This window comes from Neopelma chrysocephalum, unplaced genomic scaffold, assembly GCF_003984885.1.
Source record: "Neopelma chrysocephalum unplaced genomic scaffold, ASM398488v2 Primary Assembly neopelma1_69, whole genome shotgun sequence".
NCBI classification, from domain to species: domain Eukaryota; kingdom Metazoa; phylum Chordata; class Aves; order Passeriformes; family Pipridae; genus Neopelma; species Neopelma chrysocephalum.
In genome coordinates, this window is record NW_020897729.1 from 6248003 (window position 1) to 6272176 (window position 24174).

The 24174-nt window shown below is 37.2% G+C and overlaps 1 protein-coding gene across 9 annotated transcripts in view; it reads right to left on the minus strand.

Moving 5' to 3' along the window:
• NAALADL2 (N-acetylated alpha-linked acidic dipeptidase like 2) overlaps nucleotides 1-24174 on the minus strand; it is a 457652-nt gene that overhangs the window by 144013 nt on the left and 289465 nt on the right. For all 9 annotated transcript variants that reach the window (XM_027685645.1, XM_027685646.1, XM_027685647.1 and 6 more), the window contains one exon: nucleotides 1851-2001. In XM_027685645.1, coding sequence (XP_027541446.1) covers nucleotides 1851-2001 — 151 coding nt within the window. The remainder of the gene's footprint in view (nucleotides 1-1850; nucleotides 2002-24174) is intronic.

Here is a 24174-nt window from a genome sequence, read left to right on the forward strand (position 1 = left end):
GAGTTTCCAATAAAATCTCTTGTAGTGTATATTATACTCAGTGAATCAAAGTGAAAGGGGCAACCCGGGCTCTTTGGCTCTTTTATTGCACACTTAGGCAGTTTAACTACAGTATATGCAAGTGCATCCCTCAGGGAAAAGTCTGGGCTCCAGATGTGTTTGTATTTGTCCCAGGCATAAGCTATCTCTAACCAAGTTGGTTCAGAGTCTCCAGAGAAGAAAAATCATCATCAGAAACACAGAAATTATTTCCATCTGATCTACCTTCCAGTGACAGAACCATAAAAAAGAATTTCCTCAAGTATTCCTTTGAGCTCTTTCCAGCTCATCATTGCATTCAACGATCAAAATATAAATGATTTTAGAACATGATGTTCTCCTCCTGCTTATGAACAATTCTCAAAGACTTAAAACCACAGACAAGCCAAGCTAAGGCTTCTACTTCACCATCCATGTACTTACAACACCATTCTCCACATAATTAAGCTTCTTTTTCCCAAACTGGAGATTGGAATGTACACTGCCAATGAGATCTTTTACTGACAGAAAACCAACACATAAGGTTTAGACACTGAAGTGGCATCTTCATGTTAGTATATCTGTTTTAATTAGCTTTACTTTTCATGTAGGGTAAATAAAACATTAAGGAGTCAGCCAGACAGATACACGACAAACTGTTGTTCAAATAGCTCCATGAAATGAGCAAGAATAAAGCTTGAAGAGTGTTATATTTACCTCTGTAGCTCCCAGGGCACTTTTAAGAACACTGGGTCAGGTACACTGAGACATTGAGAAAATGTGCAATTTCTTTCCCACTGAGCTGTCAAGGCATTCATGCTGTGAACAGCTAACACCCCTCTTTGACAACCAGGCAAATATTTCTATTTTCTGCCATTCTAGTCATGAAGTATCTCAGCATTGCCTCAGTTGATTTAGTGCCAATTCAAGTCAGACTTTATATGTCTGAGCTAGTAACCGGACAAAATATTCTTGATGAAGCCTTGTCACAAACTCATAGACTGCTGTTTAATACATTTCCAAATAGTTAGATAGTAAAAAAGCTGTAAAAGCTAAAAATGCTGCAGAGAAGCAGAATACACATTCACTGAACTGCCAGATTGGAGATTTAAGTAGCACATACAAGTCAAATATGCTGCTGTTTCCACTTATTGTTAGCATTGCTTTAAAAAAACAAACAACCACGTAAAGTTATGTAAGACTATGCCATTCCTTGAAATCAATTCTCTATTTCCCATCCTTTGAAAATTCACGTACTTAGAGAAGCGTAATTGAAAACCAAGTCTATCCAGGCAGAACTGAGGCAAGGCTAAATGAACACATCCTATTCAAGTGATAATTGCACATAGATACTATAAACATTATTTTTTTTCTCAAAACTTTTCAAATACAAATGTCTGTTCACACTGTGCTTGCACCTATTGACCAGAAGTTTCCATTAACAATACCATAAAAGTGGAAGACAGAATGAAGGGAATACTTCTTTTGGTGGGGACAGATCCCATGAAACCTGCTCAGAAACCATTGGATCAGGACTTCACAGCCTTTTTTTTCCATAGGATAAGAATAAGCAGTCAGTAATAACGGTTCAGTGTGTGAATACTCAAATACAAAAAGCAATAAAATAAATTATTTAGAGTGCAGACTTTGTGCCAAGAGCTCAAAGCACTTTTGAGACTGGATTCCATCCTCTAAGCCACGCTGCATTACACGCTCCCTTACTCAGAGCTTCTATTTCAGGCAGGATTTGGCTTAGTGTTTTAACTCCCATACTTAAAATCTACAGAGAATGAAAATGCCCATTAACTGAATACGCCTTGAACAGTACTTACCAATACTGGCATAGCCAGGTGTTGATGGATCTCCTCCGCTGTTCAAGGAAACCATAAAAGCTTTATCAGCAAGATCTGTGGTCTTTGGTAAGTCACAAGGGTCAGCGTAAAGAAGGACACCACCAAAGCCTGCATCTTCCAGCAGGGAAAGCTGAGGGAGCAAACCAACACAGGTGACTATTAACAACAGCAGTGCCAGAACACATTATGATTTGTTTTAATTAATGTTGAGATAGAGCCTTTACCGTGCATCAAGTTCTCACCACACAATGCTCTGTACAAACCAATTAAAGACAGGTGCAGTGCCACAGCATTTGTAGCTTAGAACCAGCAGCTATGAAAAGACAAAATCAAACCCCCAGAAAACTATCTGAAGTCATGTTTCCCAACTCATGCCAAGAGCTTCTTTCAAAGCCTAATGAAAAAAAAAAATCTTACTTTTACATGGTATGTAGCATTTAGAGGAAACACAACGCTAAGACTGACTACAGTTGCATTTGAGATATGAAACTGCTGCATTTTCACCTCTTTTATTTTGACAGAGAAGGGTGGTGTGTTGGAGATTTCCTTCAGAGGATGTACTGGCCATGATTCAGTCACATACACAAAGAGATACAACTGGAGCCACTTTTCTCCCTGCTCATTGGACACTTGCTAGGCTTACAACCCTAAGAGATTTTCATGTGACATAAATACCACCTTGAAAATGGCTCAGTTTTGAAACTAATCTCACTAAAGAGAGTTGATCTTCCATATATCTAAGACACTTTTGCTTAGTTTACCTCCTCAAGGACACATGCATAGCACATGCTGGATGTTTGCATACACTGGCACAGGATTTCTGGACACAGTTAGTCTTCAATTAAGACAGAAAACACAAGGAGTTTACAGATTATTAAAAAAATAAAAAAAAATTTAAAAACCCAGTCTATCTTATCCAACCTTGGAGTTTGCCTCCTGTCAGACAAACAGCTTTTATTCTGTCTCATTAGAACATCAGAGCTTGAATTGGAACTCAACTAATTAGCTTTTCCAAAAATCTATAGATCTGGGGCAGCAAATCAGGCAAACTTCCCCAAAGTCAAGGACAAAAGCATCCAAGTACCATAACTTGTAGCAGTCTTTTTGACTGAAAAACCTCAGGTTTTCCCTTTCATAGAGAACAGAAAAATAAGGGGATTTTACTCCAAATCATATGAAATCAAACTGTAATGTGGCAAATACTCCCATGAAACGAGATGACCTTTCTGTGTAATGCTCTGCATATTTGGAATTGACTGAAGACTACCACAGTGATACAAAGCTATATTAATTTCCCAGACAGACGTAATTCGGATTTAATTTAAGGATTATCTTACTATTCACTGTGCTGCTCTACTGATGACTTTTCAAATGGCTCCAAGTTCTCTGAGCAATGACTGCAGGTATATGGTGTTTCTGAACTACTCAACTCTGATTCCCCAGGAACCTGAAAACTTGTTATTACATCTCTGGTTCTTAGTTCAGTTGTCCTTCTCCTTCTATATTTTAGACCCTTCATTGTTTCCCGTGTGTGTATATACATAATTTTCAATTTATCTCCTAGCTGCTGATATTAAAGACTGTTTATGCAGACTTCTTTGTGGCTTTACAAGTATGTAAATTACATGAATATATGGCATTCACTTGAAGCCTCATAAGCATTTGGTGTTTAGTTCTGCTTTTCTCAACAGCTAAGAGAGAAAAAAAAATAAAAATAGCAGCCTACTATTTGCCATATTATAAAAATAGCAACCTACTATTTGCCATTTCTATAAGTAAACATATTTAATATTGTGATTTGGAAAGATTTTGACACTCGTCTGAATTCAGATAAACAGAAGCAACTGAACCTGTGAATCAATTAATCTCACATATCTTGTTCAAACAAGCAATCCATGGATGAAAAGGAATTCTTTGAGAGAACTCTATTCAGATGAACAGGAGTGTGAGAGTGAGAGAATGGGACTAGCACAGATGCTTAAAAATAAAAAGGGTTAAAAAAGTATTACAGACCTTAAAGGTAATGAGGGAATGGAGATTTCCAAATGGTAGGTTCATTAATTATTGTATTGTTCTGTTTCCAATTCATGTCCATGTTCATATATTCAGCCAGGATTTGATTGCACAAAAGTGGGGAGATTTAAAATAACAAATGCCTTTTCCTGCATCCATATCCAGTATCTTTTTATTAATCCTTAGTTTATTTAGTAGCACATAAGACAGGAAACAGAGATGCATTCTTTCTTTTTTTTTTTTAAGAGAGTTTTAAAAACTTTGTACTTTACAAAAATCACTATTAAACTCCTACATGTCTGTTATTCACAAAGTGCAGCAACCACTGCTGCCATGGCCACAGTCTCTAGTAGGGAGTTATGCTGCACATGTGAAATTATAAAACAGCTTTCAGATTTCAGCTTTAATTGCTGCTTTTTAGCTTTACAACAGTGACAGCACAACTACACCAACAATAAATAGGTATTGTTGATTCCACTTTCATCTTAAATAAATCAGCACTTTACCAGCCATAAACTGTCCTAGCCCAAAGAATCCAAGGAAGGTACTGCATATTTTTTTTTTACATGGAAAAGGTTGTAGATTAATTCCTTCAGATAAACCAGTGCACATCTATTCAAATCAATGGATTATCTTATATTGCAAAACCATCCAACAGCAAAATCTGCTCCTCATAGTTTTGGGTTTATGCTTCCTCCACTTCTCAAAGCCACAAACACCTCAGAATAAAACAGAAAATGCAGAACCCTTGAAAATAGATGCTGGTGCCCACTGTTAACCCTTTAGTTATTTATAGCTGCTCAAATCTTCAGTTTTTAGAGTCACTTAAAAAAATGTGTTTCAATCCAGTATATTAAATCAGCCCATAAAACATTCTGGACTCAGTTTGATCTAATATGAGATGCTTTATCAAAGGCTGTGTCGTGTAACTGGGGACAGATTAGCCTTGTAAACTCTACACACCATAAGGTACCATTAAATTGCCTTTTAAAGATGATATGGCTGAAGTAGTGGAAAGATAGATTGCCACAGTCTATAGAACTTGGTTTGGTTCTAATGAGAAAACCCAAAGCTACTTCTCCATTTTAACTGCACCATCTCTGAAATGTAGCAGAGGAAACATTTACCTTTTGCACTGACACACAGGTAACAGAGACCAGGTCTGTACATTTGAGACGAGCTTTACTGTGGAACTGCGGCCACGAACCTACTTCAGGTACTGGGTCAAAAGTAAGCAAATTGAGCATAACTCTTTGATGGGGGATAAAAAAAGAAAAAAAAAAAGAAGCAACAAGAAATGGGGCTGCTACCTTTCACAGCTGGTTTTAATGAGTTTTATCTCACCTGAGGCTAATGTGTACCTGCATGAACAGTTCATTAAGGGTTATATTGGTGATCTCAACACAGGAACAAACCTACCAAAGAGAACAGACTACAGCCTCCCTGTGAATCTCCAGATAATGTGTAAGAGCTGTTCTTAAATCAAGGTGATAAACAGGGAAGCAATGGAGCAGGTACTGGCCTCAAGCTGTATTTGTTATCTTTCACCTAACAGCAAAGTCTATCTCTCTGAAGATCTTTTCCCCTCATCTCCTCAGCTGAGACCATCCTTGCACCTTCCAAGCAAGAAATCAGGCTTCATTATTTTTCAGAGAGTACATTGGACTGGTTACCTGCTAAGCACAGAGCCTCAGGAAAGATTAAAAACATGCACATTGAGGCATGTAGCTGTTTAAGCAGCACCCTCACTTTCCAGCTGAAAATAAAGGATGAGTGGATCAGCACTACTCGGATGTTCAGCTCATGGGAGCCACATCTGGGGTGGAGTTTAAGCTGTCATTTCACAGGCAGAGCACAACACACTTCAGTCTCACCTGGGTTACAGCAAGTGTGAGCGCAGAGATGGCTAAGAAAGGGCTTCCTACGCTATTCTCTGATTGCATCTGAACAGCTGAATTGAGTCCCTTTAGTCGATTCCCAGCAATAGTTCTGTTCACAAATAATTTAGGAAGTGGTAATGCATGATCAACTGATGAGGGGCATCACAATATAGTATATTCCTAAAAGTGATGGTTAACAATGCTTATGAACACATCAGGTAAAAAAAAAAAAGATGATGCAGGTAACTGTGGATTATATCAGCCTACCAACCACATCTAAAAATAACATCTCATTATTAGCAATTCTTCCCACTATATTTGCAAGTGAGAACCTTCTTGTGCCACTGCAGAGACAGTTCTCCATCTCCTGGTGTTCAATATGCAGAAAACCACAGTATCAGCAGTTCAGTTTGATGGGTACGCTTTGTAAGTTATAATACCAGCCCTACCTATTATTGACAAATATTGCCTCTGTAAGTAAGACTTCTTTAGTCCACTTTCTATGCTTTTTTTCTTTCTATTTATATGTCTTGGTCCACAGTAATGACTGAACCACTGATTAGCTGGCATAAAAGACTTATTTCACAGAACAAGTATCTCTATATATTCCCCGCAAGTTTAGCGAAAATGGGGTTTTGAGTAGACAAGAGGCAGATCCTGTTAATACACCTCACACTGAGAAGGCATTAATCAAAACTGGAGAGCCTACCCCTTAATGGAAGGGGGGGAAAAACACAGAAGAAATCAAAAGACAGAGAGTAACAATGTAAAAGGATACAGAAACTTGGGCCACAAAATTCAACCTCAAGAAACAAAGCTGTGAAAAACCTCTTCACTAACCCGTGGAGCAACCTGTTCTTTTATCGACTGATACATTATGTAAGATAAAGCAGGTTCAGGGGAGGACACATTGGTTTACAATCCTATATAGTGTGTGACTTTGCCATCCTTACTCAAAACAAGTAGCACCAACAGTGTGTCTGGAAAACTTGATTTAAAATACAGCAACTTTCAAACTCATTTCCCCGCTTGTATATACACTGATGAGAGATTTTCAGCATTTGATAAATCAAATTCTAGCACTGGGAAAAAAAATGAGCTGTATCTCTCCACTTTACTAGATGTTCTCTACTGTTCCTATGCTCAAAACAAATCCAGTGACATTTTCTTATTAGATCTAATTCTGCTTTCGACTCTATTACATTTCTTCAGACTTTCGATTCTTACATATAGTTAAAATGTATCAGTAAATAAAACAATATAAACTAGCTGCACAATGGTATTTAAGAGTTCTCTTTTACCTCATTATCCCATATTGCCAATGCTATGCTAGCATATTTTAAAAGTCTACATTTCAAAAAGATCTTTAGCACATCATGCTGTGTTCACTCAAAAGCACTTGAAAAATGTAGTTCTCATCTTCAGAAGGCATTTACATGCATGGATTTCATATTATTGAATGTGTGTATCCTGGCTGTATCCTCACTCCTGTACACAGGTAATTATATTAATACATAACATTAGGCTATGTAGGTTTTTGAAGGCCTTTCTATACAAAAAATATGTGTGTGTCTGGTATAGCAACAGAACCCTAAATAAAGAGATGAAAGATGCTTTAGCTACGAGCACTTACAGAATGCTTAAGAATGGGATTTTTCTTAAAGCTTAATAGGGCAGTTTGCGTTCCTTAAATCTCTTTAAAGCTGCACACAAAGTGGCAAAAATTATATTTTGCACAAAGACTGCGTCATTGTAAATGAAATCACAGTTCATTAGACAATAAAGGTCTTAAGTGTCAGCTACTGACAGTGCAACAAAAATGGGATCATGTTGTTATTCTAGCATACAACCTATTCTATATAACTTTAGGCTAAAAGTCTTCCTAAAGGCAGATTCACAACTGTACTGTTTATTACAACAATTTATTACAAAATTACTGTTTGTTACAATACTAACATAGTAAAACATGGCTGTAAAACACGGACACAACACGTTCACAAATAAAAAATTATTTCCCAATTATATGTTGATTGTCTGCACATAATTGTCATCCCCTTTTCTCTGCCCCTTCCAGGTAATCCACTCAAAAATGTATGCAGAATTTTATATTCAAAGTAGTTTAAAGAAGAAAAACTAATTAGTAAAACAAATGATACAATATATACAACGATAGGTGAAGAAAGAAAGCATCTCAAAAATACATGAAAAAATACATATATGTATTTCTTATATTTCTAAAATAAATATCTTCATAAAAATTGCAGAAGCTGTATCTCCTATTGTCATTACACTGCAGTGCAATATCAGCAGTAATTAAACAATAATAATCAGTTTTTAACTGCTGCATTTTTTTCAATTCATAGTGCAATGTGCAAAAGACATGGTTCATTAATCTGAGACACAGCTTTACTAGCTGGACAGGTTAACAGTTATTAATTGCTCTTTTCTACTGAAGTTCCAATTAAAATCATGATGCTCTGAAAGGATCTCCCATCTCTTTTTATTAATTTGCCACACGTAAAATTACCAAGCCAGTGGAAAGTTACATTTAAACTGTTGGAAGATCTGGCTGACAGAACATCTTTATTACTGTAACAGATTGTTTGGGTAGAAAACTAAGACTTAGGATGCTGCAGGTATAATTAGATGCCACTGTCCTCTCAGTTACCTACTACAGAGCACTTGGAAGATGCAGCTGTAACACAAACAAAACTCAAAGTGGAAAAAACCCCACTGACATACAAATATCTTCATTTATATACCACTCTCCCAAATTGTATACTTTTTAACAAGTAAGGTAGCAAAGGTCCACTTTGGTTTCAGTTTGATTTTTTTAGTTCTGTACTTAATGTTTAATCACGCTCCTACATTTTCGATCACAAAGATCTAGAGACAGTGTTCAAAGGAATTCTGTGGCAAAACTCTATCTGAAGAGGTTTGGGCTTTTGCTGATGAATCCTCAAGGTGCTGTGTTAAGGTTGTAAAAGAGATGGAGGACACAGCCAATTTAATGGCTGCTACATGGGGATGATGAAAAGAAATACATCTTTCCTTTCCAGCTCAAACACTGCCCTTGTCTAAGGAATGACACTATTGTTATGTGGAACAAACAGGACTGGGAAAAGGATTAAGCTGCATAAAACTTCAAAAAGCTATAAATGCATACATGGTGATATCATAAATGACAGGCTATTGCCTTAAAGGTCTTAGAAGGTGAAAAACATACTGCAATGGAATTTAACAAACTATTCCTGGCATCCAGTGACATATATAGGAACAATACAAAATTAAATACTTTCTCTGCATCATGGCAAGACCTTAAGACTTTGATGTAGTTACTATTAGAGGAATGAGAACATGAAGTGCATTTATTTGTGGAAAGAATCTGACATGCATATTTAAGATTTTTTAAGACATTTTTATTAATCACTTTCCAAACTAAAACAGTCTTTCACAATTTTAAATTTTCAGAATTTTGACCTTTTGATATCTAAAAAATTATTTATAAGGAAAGGAGATTTCCCTTTTGTATTTCCTGGATGCTCTATGGAATGTAGGAAGAAAAGCAGCAGGGAAAGGTAAGAAACTTTAACTACAACAAAACTGATTCATGAAGGTTCATGAATATCAGCTTTCAGAAGTAAAAGAATAAGTTGTTTTTCCTTAGTGCAACTATTTTAAGAAGAAACCACTGGAGGTTTCTTCTTAAAAGGGTAGGTTCCAACAGTCCTAGCCCATGAATTTGGAGCAGTAATAAATGTCCATACTAGTTCAATCCCTTTTTGCACTATATGTGGCCATGAGGAGTCCTTGGAACACTTCAGCCCCACTACAAGTGCTCTTGCAGGAGCTGCAGCAACTGAGCTGCCACACAACAAATGTGCATCAGCCTTCCCACAGACATCTCTCATATACCAGTTATCCATTACCACAGGTAGAGCTGACCCTCTTCATTCTGAGGTAAACAAACAATTAAAACCCCCCAAACCCAACCACAACACATTCTAATGTGTCCCACATGTTCTAATGTTGTGCTGAGGGAGCTGGGTCTGTTCAAGCTCAGGAAGAAAGGACTGAGAGGGGACCTGTCAACGTCTATAAATATCTGAAGGGAGGGTGTCAGAGCATGGACAAGGCTCTGCTCCAAGGTGCCCAGAAATAGGACAAGAGGCAACAGGCAAAAACAGATGCACAGGAAATTCCACCTGAATATGAGGAAGAACTTCTTTCCTGCACAGTGACCGTGCACTGGAGCAGGTTGCCCAGAGAAGGTGTGGAGTCTCCCTCACTGGAGATATTCCAGAGCTGTCTGGACACATCCTGTGCAAGGTGATCTAGTATAGCCCTGCTGGAGCAGGGAGGTTGAACCAGATGATCCATTGTGGTCCCTTCCAACCTTACCCATTCTGTAATTCTGTGACTCCCTGATGGATATTATTCCCCACAGCTAAGGATGCTGTCTGTGACAGAGCCACATTTGAATTTCCTATGAACTATGCTATATTCCAAAGCCACAGAATGGTCACCTTGTCTACAGCACTCACATTTTGTAAAGAAACTCAGCAGCATTGACTGGAGATGGATAAGATGGTGTATAGACACAAAACAAAAGAAAAAGCAAAGTGGAGAAATGTATGACCAGCACTGGGGATCGCAGTACACAAACAAAGAGCAGCAGCTTCTATGCTGCAAAAACTGAGAGCAACACACACCAACAAAAGGAATAAAGTGCTGAATGCATTAGAGATACCCTAAATTGGCAGAACTCAAACTGGATCAAGAGTTTCCAAGCATTCATGTATAACGCTGAATCACAATTCAGCTTGTTGTCTCCTACTTTGACTAGAAATCTAGGTACTGGCCTCTGGACAACCACAGCAGTTGAGGAAAAACCTCTGGAGACGTCTTCTCCCCCATTCTCTCCAAACCAAAAAGCATTTTGGTTTAATCCTGAAATCCCTGTGCAGCAAAATTTTTAACATCGTGGTCCTAAATGGGGTATTAAGCTTATCAAGAACGGAACGTTTTGTCCTGTACATTTTCATGTTTGCTGCCTGCTCATTGTCTATACAGTTTTACCAAAGAAAAGTAATTTGTTACACATCAGCAGTTTTTAAAAACGGAATTTTTCACAATAGGGTATTTGGACAATTAAACATAAGCCAGATATACTGCCAGTTCCCTGCACTAGATTTTAGCAACTTTTAATACAGATTGAGCACATATTTTATTGCCAGGTCTTGCTTACCACTGCTAAGAAATTCACAATGTTCGATCTAATTAAAAATGAAATTGAACTACAATTCCCTAGAAACAAGGGCTGATTGCATTCAATAAGCTTTACTTAATTTATTTCAGAAACAAAATAATTGAATTGCTTACAGTCCAGAAAAAATGCTTCATTATTTGATGAGTATATAATACAAAGCCTTTCATATTGCTATTGCATTCCTACATCTTCACGAAATACTACTCATTTCTAAATAAGCATGTAGAGGAGCACTGTATGTATAATAAATATCATTAAATATTCAGTAAACATTAAAAAAAAACCAAAAACAAGCTGGATGAATGTCCAGATGAGCAACCTCCAAAAAGCCAATAGCATTTCCCTGTTCATACTGGAACTGTTGTTTCTGATTATGTTTATGGTTATTTCAGTCTATGTTTGGACTCTATTACAGAGAGAACAGAGCTGAACATCCATCATACAAAAAACAATTACACAAAGATACAATTATAATCTTGCTAAATCATCAGGAATAAACTGATTAGACCCTTTGTTGTATTTTATCCATTCTACTCAACTTTTAATCCAAAATTCACCAAACAGCCAACACAGTCATGGGTCTGAGTCAAATCTGCCAATGTCCCCTTACTTTTTTTTTAAATTTATTACTAATTTGTTTTGCTACCACTGGAAAACTGAGGTAAGATAGCCAATCCAATTTTCAATCACTGTCCTCAGCACAGGACACTCCTCATACAAAAAGTCCTGCTGTCACCTCACCCTTCTGTACCTTGTGCAGGGCACAAAAAACACAGAAGGTTTTCTCTGGTGAGGCAGCTGCAGTTTCACTGTGCCAGCAGACATGCTGTTACCACAACCATTTAGGTTGGTCCAAACTTCAGGGGGTCAGATCTCTGCAGTCCTTTTCTTCTTTCCACTCCTGAACCAAGCCCCAAGCTCCCAGCCAGGAGACATCTCAACCACAGTATCACAGTTTGGTTTGTGATTGAAAGGATCCTAATCATCTAGTTCCAAATCCCCTGTCCACCCTGCTAGACCAGGTTGCACCAAGCCCCATCCAACCTGGCCTTGAACACTTCCAGGGATGGGGCAGCTTCTCTGGGCAACCCGTGCCAGTGCCTCACCACCCTCATAGTGAAGAATTTCTTCCTAATATCTAATCTAATCCTGACTTTTGCCAGTTTAAAGCCATTCTCCCTGTCCTTTCACTCCATGCCTTTGACAAAAGTACCTCCTCTGGCTCTCTTGAAGCCCCTTTAGGTACTGAAAAGGGCTCTAAGGTCTGCCTGGAGTCTTCTCTTCTCCAGGTTGAACAACCCAAGCTCTCTCAGTTTGATTGCACTCTACCTTACCTGGCTGCACTTCTGATCTCTTCCAAGCACTGCTGAACCACCTCATGGTGTGCACTCAGACCACTGCCTCCTTTGCACTTATCCATGCTGGGTTTCCAGAAGGAAGGCAAGTGTGTTCAGAAACCAAAACCTTCCCCCTTGCAGCCTCCAGACCCACCGAGTGCTGTGGCACCAACCTACAGAAAAGAAGGTTTCCTTCACTCCAAAACAGCAGCACTCACCCTGCAAATTTGCCGTGAGTAATCACTCATTACCACATTCATGGGGGGTAATGCTTTACACTCAGTAAATAGTGCCCCAAATAAAGTGTGTTCAAGGGATTTCACCTGTCACTACAGTAAGAGCTATTAAATGGATGTGTCAATTTAAAGCTATCAGTGGTCACAGATACATTTGACCGAATTTGCAGATCAGATACTCACCATCAGATAAATCTCAGTTTTGGCATACTTGCCTCTGATTAAGTAACTAAGTTATCCTCACACTTGTTTTTTATTAAATTTAAGGTTGTACTTACAACAAAAACTGATGGCAGCATCATACTAGAAAAAAAAAAAATCTAAGTTCAGTGTGAGTACACATCAGGTAAGCCTACACAAGGTAAGCCTTTAATCACCCCAAACCACCAATCAAAGCAGAAGTACACACAAAAAATGGAGACAACAATGTGGAAAAACCCCACATAAGTAGCTTCTAAAATTACCTGTTAAATAATCAATATGACTAAGGGAGTACATAATCAGAGAGCAAGGGAAATACCAACTTCCATAAACCCCCCACTCATTGTGCAGCATATGCAAGGTAAACTCAATCTTTTGATTCTCTCTACAGTCTTTTCTCAACTAAAATGTAGCCTATATTTGGGATATCCTTGGGATACCTGGAATATATATTTTCCACTACTGACAATGAAAGTTAGTAGTGTTGAAATGCAAACAGCCCAAGCCATCCTTCTCTCTCAGGATAAAAGCAGAATTATGACTTCTCTAGCTCCATGAGTGTAGATGTTACATGGTATCCACAAGGCATCAGCAGATGTTCTCAAAACCCACATAACAATCAGTCATAGATTTTTAATTAAGGCTTATTTGCTGCCCCAAGTAATTGCACATTAGGACGATTGTTAGATTGTTAAAATACAGCTGCCTTCATTGGACCTGTGCAAACCCAATGCCTATTTACTTATTTATTATCCAATTATTCTTACTGGTAGATTTTAGTATTTTTTTAAATACAAAAAAAACCCAAACCATATTCTCTGCTCAATTCTTTTCTGGGCTATTACACTGCATCCATGCTTTTAAAATAATGCCTTGAATGTAATATAACAGTCTCTTTTGAGACTGTATAACACTGGTTTGTATTTTTAAATTTACATTTGGTTTTATTTTATGTTTCTAAGTGGAACATATAATGATATAGAGTGTGCTATATGTAAGCCTCGGGCATATCTATATATCAACTAGGAAAACTGCATATTATTAATTGGTTTATGAATATTTTAGTTTCATTTATGGAAAAAAGCAGTGTTTAACTACTTGGTTAGCATGCCTTTAAGTAAATCAATACTCAGAAAGAACTTATCTATCTTCCTGATTTGAAAAACAGTCACAAACCAGGAATGATAAAAGAAATTATGATAAAGAATGTGCCACAGTGCATAAAGTCTTTTCAAGAACCCTAAATATTAAAGAAGTTATTACAAACCTTAGCAATAAAAGTTCTTTATAAATTATCAGAACTGATTTCCACTCCTAAGCTCCCCTAGAAATTCCAAAATTAAAAATTAGGCTAGTTCTAATTTTGTTTCATGACTGACGTTTCAGCAACTAGAATTTTTTCCACAAGAACTTATTCATGAACTGTGCTACACAGAACATACCATGAATGCATCTTTCATATTGAACAACAAGGTTTACAGCAGAACATGTAATATACTGAAGTACCACTTTATGTATAACTCTGGTACAGCAAAACTGCAGGCAATCTACACAAAAGATACAACAGCTGAAAAAGCCAACATGTGCAGCTTTTGTGTCTTCCTAGGTCCTTTCTTTTACACTGCTTTCCACTCAGCACATCAGTAAAACAGAGCTCAGCCTCCTCCTGTGACCTACTAAATAGCCCATTTCACCAAAATGAAATAGTAGAAAGAGCTACATGAAGGAGGTCCAAGGTTGAAGTACTTGATGAGAACAGGGAAGGCAGCTGTATTAGTTTGGCAGTCACAAAGCACTACAAAGTCATTCATTCACCAGCAGTTGAAAAAAAAAAAAAAAGAAAAAGAAAGAGAAGCCAAACCAACAACCCCCAGCTCTTCTTCAATAACACCAGTATACAATTAGTTCCAGAACATCAATCCAAAATTATGTCCTTGCCTTGACTTAAAAAATAGAGTGAAAAATATAAAATGTGAAGAATATGTCTGACTCACTGACATAAAGATTTCTTACACAGTGATTAGGAAAGGAAGACCCCAATACCAAGACAAGGTCATACAAAGGTTGGTTAAGAAAGATGAGGTCGTAATACTATTGCTCTGCCACTCTTCTCCTCAGCTAGGTCATTGACAGCAGCCACAGTAAAGTAATTTTTGTCTTGCTCTGACAATTTCTTGGGCAAGGAAAGGAAAAACCTAAAGAAAATATCCTTTGAAACCTTTTATGTTAAAAACAAATACAGTTCCCTCTAATGGGCCCACTGAAAAGATTTAGCGCCACTTACAGCTCCTACAACTCCACTGAGCTGACTTCTAAATGCCAAACACAGAAGATTGCAGTTAGAAGATGAATGAAGAGGAAATGCAGTAAAACTCCTGATCAATCAATTTCTGTTACACCACTGTTTTCTCTGGAGACAGAACTTTCAGGAAAAGTCTTTAAAGAACACACAACTTTACTCTGGGAAAAAAACCACAACACAAAGCCAAACAAACACCAAACCAAAAAACCCCGAACTAAAAACCCAAATAAAAGTTCAACCCAACACAACGTTATGCTGGAGAGCCATGCAATGAATGGTCTGACACAGAATGAAGATGACATTAATATCCCCATTGTTTAGCCCAGGATAGGAATCTGTAGAAAATGAGGGAATATTTCCAAGTTCAGATAAGCATTTTCTCTTGTAACATCTTTGCAAATGAGACAGAGTGAAAAAAAAAACGTGAACAGAAATTTCTGTTCTCACCCACTGATTTCTTCTCTCTGGCAGTGATGACTAATCTTTGTACTTAATTGGTCAAAAAGGTGAAAAGCAAGCCAGTTCAGGGTTACACAGCAAGCTTACTTTTGCATCACTTATTAATGAAAAATGCAACTCCATCCATTCCATTTAGAAAATTGGTAGTTACTGAAATCACCGTGCCTAAGCCTGCATTTAATTGCACCAACTTTACACGAGCTCTCAATTTCAATAAACTTAAACTGGTAAAAAAACAAAAGTCAGGCTTTGTGACCTTGAATTTGTTGGTCTCTCAAGTAGTAAGTGATGGGACGAGAGGCAACTGCCTCAAGTTGCAACAGGGAAGATTCAGACTGGATATTAGGAAAAACTTCTTCACAAAAAGGGTTATCAAACACTGGAACAGGCTGCCCAGGACAGTGATGGAGTCACCATCCCTGTCAGGATTTAGAGGACGTGTAGATGTGGCACTTCAGGTCATGGATTAGTGGTGGCCTTGTCAGTGCTGGGAGAATGGTTGGACTCAACAATCTTAGAGGTCTTTTTCCATTAAATGATTCTATGATTCTGTCTGTATGAATCTAATTCTCTCAGGAGATGAAAAATATTTAGTATACACATATTCGGTTATACAGTTATGATTCTTTTTGCTAGTAAATACTAAAGAACAACCCTAAAAAAGACAAAGTACATGAATAATAGTAGAAGAAATTCTAGAATTTTTAAATAATTATAGAAGTAGACACAAGTTAGACCAACAGAGAAGTAAATTAATTAATACCATTTTTCCAACAGGAGCCTATATGCCAATAGGAGACACCATACAGCCAAATCATTCTGTTAAGATATATAAAGCAGGATGACAGGGGTTTTAAAATCTAATTTACCTTTCACCAGCATTTACTAAACTGTCCTTTCCAACAAGATATCTAAAGAGAGTGATCTGTTCACATGACATTCCATGAAGATACTGAGTTAAGAAGGCAGCTCTGACAGTAAAACCCTTCTCTAACACGCTCAACTCTTTGCATCTCTTCAGATAATCTTTGAATATTAGAAAATAACTTAATACTTTGAAATCTGTCTTAGAAGTAATTATATTAATTTAATCTCAGAGTCACTGATGTTAAGTTCTGGGCTTACTATCTAAGATATTATCTGGAACAAAATAGCTGCAAGTTTCTAGAAGACACTCTTTGTTTCGGAGGTGTATTGATTTTTGCATTTTGTTTTTTCCTCCCTCTTCCCTCTTGGAGTGTAATTAGAGAATAGGGTTTAAGCAAAGTTAAAAAACATCTTTATTCCTAGTATCTATAAACATATTCAGAGGCAAACCAAATCATCATGTAACACACCTTGACCATGAGATACTGACTAGCTTAATTCAGAAAAAAAAAGTTTAAAATTTGGCTGAATGTTATTTAAGGAGCACAAATTTGTTAAGAACTCATCCTTATTATACTGTCTATTAACCTTGAGACCAAGAGAAAAAAATTATCTCTTTCTAATATCCTTAAAGGGATGCATTTAGCATGCAGCTGGTACCATCAGAATTGCATCAGTGACTTTGGGCTGTTCATATTTAGACTGAAGGTAGAATATTTTATGTAGGTTGTTATATCCTTTTCTTTTTTCCCCATAATGGAAGAGCATTAGCAGAGTTTTAAATACATTCTTTCCCAAATGTGCAATTCTATATCAAGAAATCATAAGTATCTACATGGTGGAACTCATCACCGCAGGATATTGCAGAGGTAAGTACAAACAGGCTCAGAACTGGAATTCACCAATTCATGGAATATACATTATTATAATCAAATCAGCACAGACATATTCTCCACTTCAGGGAGTCACAACATCTATGATTGCCATTTTTGGGAAAGACACACCAGGGGAAAAAAAAATTACTTCATACTTGCTTTGTAACCCATCCTCTTCCCCTAAGCACGAGCCGTGTCAAGTAAGGATATCAGGCTGACAGAGGACATTTCTTATGTTATGTTCTCACAGTAAAAAGAGAAGAGATTTTTCTGTTCAATAAGAACTTCTTGACAGAAGACTAAGCAGCCAATCATTCTGGGTGAGTGACTGTCTGTGCATTTCACCATGAGGGCTCATGGTAAAAGTATTTCAACAATAACAGCACTATGTGATGGCCATGACCTTATCATTATGTGAGAGTTTTACCTGAATAAAGACCAGCCACAGCTTCTTTTGCTGAAGGGCAATTGTTCCTGTAAAACACACTAAGCAACACAGTTAAATATGTTCTTTACATCAAATAAAGTGAGTTTTAATGTGCTTAAAGATAAGGTGGTGTTTCTATATTCTTCTGGAGCAAGAGCAGAATGTTAGAAATCTCCCTGCATCAAGCTTATCTTTTTACTGAGAAATAAATGTTGTCATATTAACAATCAAGGTAATTTTTTCACTTAAATAGAATTTTTTCCAAAATTAAATAATGTACTGTTAAGTTTTATTCTGTTTGCTTGCTGAACAGAAAAAGGGAGAAATAGGCAATTTAAGCTACTCTTTGCCTGTTGCCACTGCTATCACCGAAGTATTGAACAATTCTGCACTGCTGGCAGGTCAGAAGCAAATCTTATTTTCTGAATATTCTGTATGTCCTGAAATGACTACACCTTCAAAGAAAATAAAGCATGTTGAGTGACAATGTCAGATTTTGTCCTTGCAACTTTCAGGTAATCTGTATGGCACTGACATCAAATTTCATCCCAGTCAAGTCTACTTCCAAACAATATAAATTAATAAATTAGAATTTAAATTAGGAATTTATTTTAAAAAAATAATTTGTAAGACTCATTTTACATTTCCAAAAAGTCCAAGTTTTCCAGAAAAAAAAACATGCAAAAACGAAAATGAAAACAAAAGGTATTTGGAAACAGGTTATATGGTATGTACAAATGTCACAGCAAAATAAATTAGTGTATGAGAGTTTTAGATGCATTTTTTTCAATACTAAAATCTTACCCTTTCCTAAATAGCTATTTTCTGATTAATTGCATGACACTGAAAAGAAACAAAATGCAAATCAAATACTCTGCAGTGAAAATTTCTGTACTTTTACCACACTCCGTAACACACTTCCAACCCCACTTTGGTTGATTGGGCAAAAGTCATCTTTTAAAGATGCTTCGTCAAGCGTGAAGCACCATGCAATTAGGACACTTACACTCCTCTTAGATATTTCAAAACAAGAAAGATAAATACACAGTGCTTTGAATGGGATTGCTGCTACACACTGCTCCTAGGCAGGAAGAGGAGACTGGGTCACACCCCTCCTTAATGCACTCAAAATGTCTTCCCTGTATCTCATTTTTAAGGTACATGTGCATCACCTTTCCACGGAGACAACTTACACTGCCAGACACAAGAAGAGCCCATAAAACCTGCTTAAGCCTCCACATTTATCTGATACTGGAAACAGCAGATCCAGCCTATCACACATTTACTTGATCAACTGCAATGCTAGGAGGGAATTAAAAATTAAGATGGAACACATAGGTATTGAGAGACAGTAATTTCCACACACTCAGATGCTCTGGACTAATTAATTTCTAATCTGTCATAAAGATTTCTTAAAGCTAGAATCCAAGAACAGCCTGAACCAGCAGATGTGGATGTGCCTTTTTTTCTTATTCTCTATAATATGATAAACAGGAATGGGACATGGTCAGGTGGTTAAGTGGATTAAATGTTATCATATTTCCTCTGAGATTACAGTAGGAGGCCTGACTGAAATGAGTTGTCAGGTCAGTTCCCCAGTGGACATTTTATTTCATAAAACCATCACATAAAACTGAATACTGATATAAAAGGCCATACAGTCAGTTCCCACTCCCAGGAAAACCAAGATTGACTCAGAAGTGAAAAATATGCTTCCATCTTATTGAAAGGGAGGTCTCTCTAGGTCACCTCAAGGTCACTTCTGAGGCTGTGTGGTAAGAGTTCTTATGACGCCTGCATAATAACTTACAGTGGAAAAACATAAATAACAGTTCAGCTGTCAGTGCAGGCACTCCTCCAACCTTCACAAAATGCAAACACTCTGTCCTCTCTCTAAAATATGACCTGTATCTAGAAATAATGGGGCTGCACTGACAAATCTCAGCCCATGCACATACTATGATTATTTACAATTACAAGGCTATCAGCAGCAGCTGCGTGAAGGTTTGGGTTTGTTTGGTTGAGGGTTTTTTGCTTGATGAAGAACCTGATTTTTAGAGAAATCTAAAATGTACAAGTGATGTGAAATTTGAAAAAAATAATGAAAAATGGTACTAGTTACTATATGACATTGTAAGCCAATCAAGGAAAGTAGCTCCAAACACTTTTAACTTAAGGTTCCAGTGACTATGGTCATGCAACTTTTGTCTTCTCTCCCAATGAACATAAGGAAGTTCAGAAATCTTTTTGTTTGCAACAACCTTGATTGAGTATATGTATCAAAAAGCATCCAAGTCAGTGCTTTAAAAAAAAAGAAAAATCAAGACAATCAATCATGTTGAATGATCACAACTCCAACTTCAAATACAGGGAATTAATTGCTCTCAGCAAATTACTTAGAATAAAATCAATACTAAAACCAAACAAACAAAAAAATCACAAAGAAAAACCCCCAAAACCAAACACAAGAACCAAACCAAACTAGAATCATAAGCATGTAGTAGGGTAACATATAAATTAATGTAAGCTGCCATTTACTTAGATCTAGAGAAAACAAGACAATTGTAACTTTGTTGCCCGTGTTGTTGTTTGTGAATTACTCACTCAGACCTAAAGAGAAAATTAGAATGCCTGAGTTCTCATATTGAAATGCACAATCTTCTCCTGTTAAGAGAAAATATGTTCACTGTGGAAGAATTGCCTTCTGCACAGAAGGTTAGTTTAATGTTTTGGCAATCGAAACAAAATATTCCAAGTAGTTATTGCTGTACTTGCAAAGATGGTGCCAATTATATTTGTAATGATGGACTTGGTGTTTTTCTTTTCAAATTCATGCACGGGCATCAAGAGGCTCAAATTGCAAAGAGTGAAATTTTGACTTTGCTGTTCTACAGCTTCCTCAGCATAATGCAAACAAAGAGAAAATTAAAAGATGTAATGCCAAAAGCCACCTCTTCCCTCTCCCAAGGGAAAATAAGAAAAACCTTCCATAGGCCATAGAATGTCGAGTATAAAACTCTAGTTCCATGGATGCAAATGAAAAGGTTGGCTCTCAGCACTCTGCAAGGCCACATTTCTACTCAAAGCTCTGATCACATGGCAAACTGCAGGTGTATTTGAAAGGGCAGCACTCAGATTTTCATCCATGAATCACAAGAGTTGGTTTTGTCAACAAATTCTGACAGATGAGTGTGTAAAGCAATGCAGAACCAGTGCAAATCAAACCAAAGTCTGGATCTGGCCTAAAGTAGGACCAGCTACAAAGCTATTTCTATTCAGAGAACCCACCAGGCTACTGAACCATTTTTTTTTCTTAACTGCATTTTAACTTAGCTGCATTTTAAAGGGCAGATGACTAAAATGAGCCACAAGGCATGAAAATAATTCTTCAGTGAGTAATCTGTGACATCCTGGTTTATCAAAAAAAACCTTTGATTCTAGGAACAGAACCATTTACTTCTATAATCTCCTAAACAAAGTTTTATACAAATACTTTGTTCAAGAATAATGACTTTTGATACCTTTCAAATCAGTTCACAGATATGTAAATAAACTGATTATTATAAAGTAAGTGCTCTGAAATGAGGAGAAAAGACCTGAAACAGCATAAAATGCCAGAGAACAGTCATAAGTTTTTTTTAATAAAATGATAAACCAGTAACTAACATAGAACATACCATACAATTCTAACCCACTACTGAATGAGGGGAAGACAAAAAAAACTTGTTGCCTGAAGAAAGATGACCTTTTCCTCTGGCCAGTTTTTCAAAAAATACCAAATAAGCAGCATGTACAGTGCTGGTCTGTACCTTTCCTTTACAGAGCTCTTTGGGTAGTTCTGAGGATCACTGGCATTGCTTTACCAAGTCCAGTGTTTTTGACACTTTCAAAGAACCAACAGTCAGGCAGACCTGTTCTGGCAGGATGAGATTTTATATATTCACTCCTCATCTCTACTCAAAGCTCCCAGATCTTCCATTTTCTTTTTCCCTTTCTCAGCTGTTTTTGAAATCAAACAGCATGTGCTGGAAACACATGAGCTGGAAAAAGGCCCAGATAATTTGTCTGTCAATGGCTGTTCCGTGAAATCCAAGCACAACTAATTCAAAAGACCAGCTCAATTAGCAGCCTGGGTAGAAGAAATGGCCTATAATTCCCTACATAAGCAACAAAAAAAAGTGTCAGGACCACTAGCAGAAGTGTGACCAGTGCATCAGCAGGAAGAGTAAATTTTAAAGGCTTAGATTTTATGAAGGAAAGACCAACTAACTGATAAGTCTTTCCCATTGCCCTGCACACAAGTAGCTGATCAGCTGTGTGGATTTAGGGCTCGAAGGTACAAATTGAGGCAATGGATATCTTTGCTCAGCTCTGCTTGAGAACAGATGCCTCACAGCAAAGCCATTTCACTTGACTTTGCACCATTTATCAGGACATAGCACTCAGACAGTAAATTGGATGACTGCATTTACTGCTCATTTTTAAGGGCTTGATAAAAGAGAAAATTATGCTTGGGTTTCACACCTCTAAAGTCTGACAAGAGCTTCAGAAGACCCCAGAATGAATTCTTCATGAGTCAACCATTGTCCATGTTTGAATGGAAGCCACTTAACTGTCTCACTCAATTTAAGCCTACTGCACTAAAAGGAGGAGGCCTCCTATAACACTGGTCACCCCTTTCCCTCAGGAAATAGCAATTCATTATGGGAGCTGGGCTGATTTTTCAAAGGATACATTCAATATCTGTAGTGAATGTGCAATTAAACACCCAATTGAGTATATGAATATTCAGAATTATTTTCCCAAGAGAAAATTAAGCGTTCAGGATTACTGAAGATAACAGGACTATGTACCGAGTCAAATTGGTAAGAATTCAGTGTTTGATTCAGCAGCAGGACTTCAGAAATTTCTGAATCAATCCAGAGCAGAAAGAGAGATTAGGAACTGCAGATGGGAACACAAGTAAATCTGCAAAACAGGAATGGCTTCTCAAAATATTCAGGAAAATTTTGTGGCATCAGAAATGCAGAATAATCGATACCTACTTTTGCTCATTAACTTACATATCCCCTCGTTTACTCTGCTAATAGCACATTTCTCCTTCCATGCAAACAAATCCAAGGGTTTGTAAGCAAAAAGGAAATGAGTAATAACCAGAAGTCCTCTTACTGATGCAACCAAAATGTTAATTACTTGAGAATATTGACAAGTTGTGCTATAATTATGCTTCCTTCCAGACATCAATTGCTCTTCTCCTACCCCACCCCTTACATATTCTTCTTACTGCTTACAAGAGCAAATTACTTTCTCCCATTTGTACTGTAAAAAGTAGAGTGAGAACTCCCTCTTTAATTTACTGCAGTGCACTTGACTAAGGGGATAAGAGAGCAAATTTTTGTCAACTATTTCATACTCATCTGGACAGATACAGATTGGATTTATAAGAGCACAGGCACTGTTTCACTTTTAGGTTGTACAGGTCACAGTAGATCATCCTTCAAATGTTGGATGAAGTAGGAGGAAAACTGACATGCTCAGCTAAAAATTATTCTGGGCAGTAACAGCCTTCTAGGAACTGAACACTAGAGCTCAGTGTTGGTTCTAAAGAGTACAAAGCCACTGTTTGTGGGGTTCCATTTCAATGCTTTTTTAGTCATCAACTACAGATTTCTCAAGTTGGTATGATTTCTTTATTTTCTTTCCCAAAGTACCTCACACAGAGGGGAAGATGTACCACAGTTGGTACTTTTAATTTTTATTTATTTATTTTTAGCTCTGTTTTAAACTCAGTTTTTCAAAAAAACCCTTAAAATATGACTTCAGGAGGAAGCACTAAGTGATAAACCTGTGTTTGTTTAACTCTGATATGTGTCCTCAGTGGGCTGGGGGTGCATTTCTTAGTCGACCCAGCACAGAACAGCTTTATGATATTGAGGCAGGGTGTCTCCAGCTTCTCTATTAAGTATTATTCCTTCTTCAAAGGGACAAAAAACCACTGTTATCAGTCAAAGCAAGAGGAATATAATTGAGAACCATGTCTCCCACTCTCTCATATTTCTCACTTTTTCAGATGAAGGCAGGTCAATGGTCTTTCTTCAAAACAAACATAAAATTTCTCAGTAGTCACTAAAGAGTAAAATATTTTGTATATCATTCCATGAATTATGAAGTCAGGAAGAGGTAAACAGATGACCAAAATAATCATTCAAAACACAGGATTGATGAGTGTGAAACCTCAATTACATAAACAGCTTTTTGGTATAGACTATTGCGCAGGAAGTTTTTTGAAGGCCTTGGCAGAATTTTTTTACATAGGAAGTAGAGAATAAATGAAAAGGGATCATTCCTTAGACTGTATGATATCCAAAAGATTAAATGGGCTGTTTGAGGAAGGGGAAGGTTAATAACATGAGTACACTCAGTCTAATCTTTGAGGG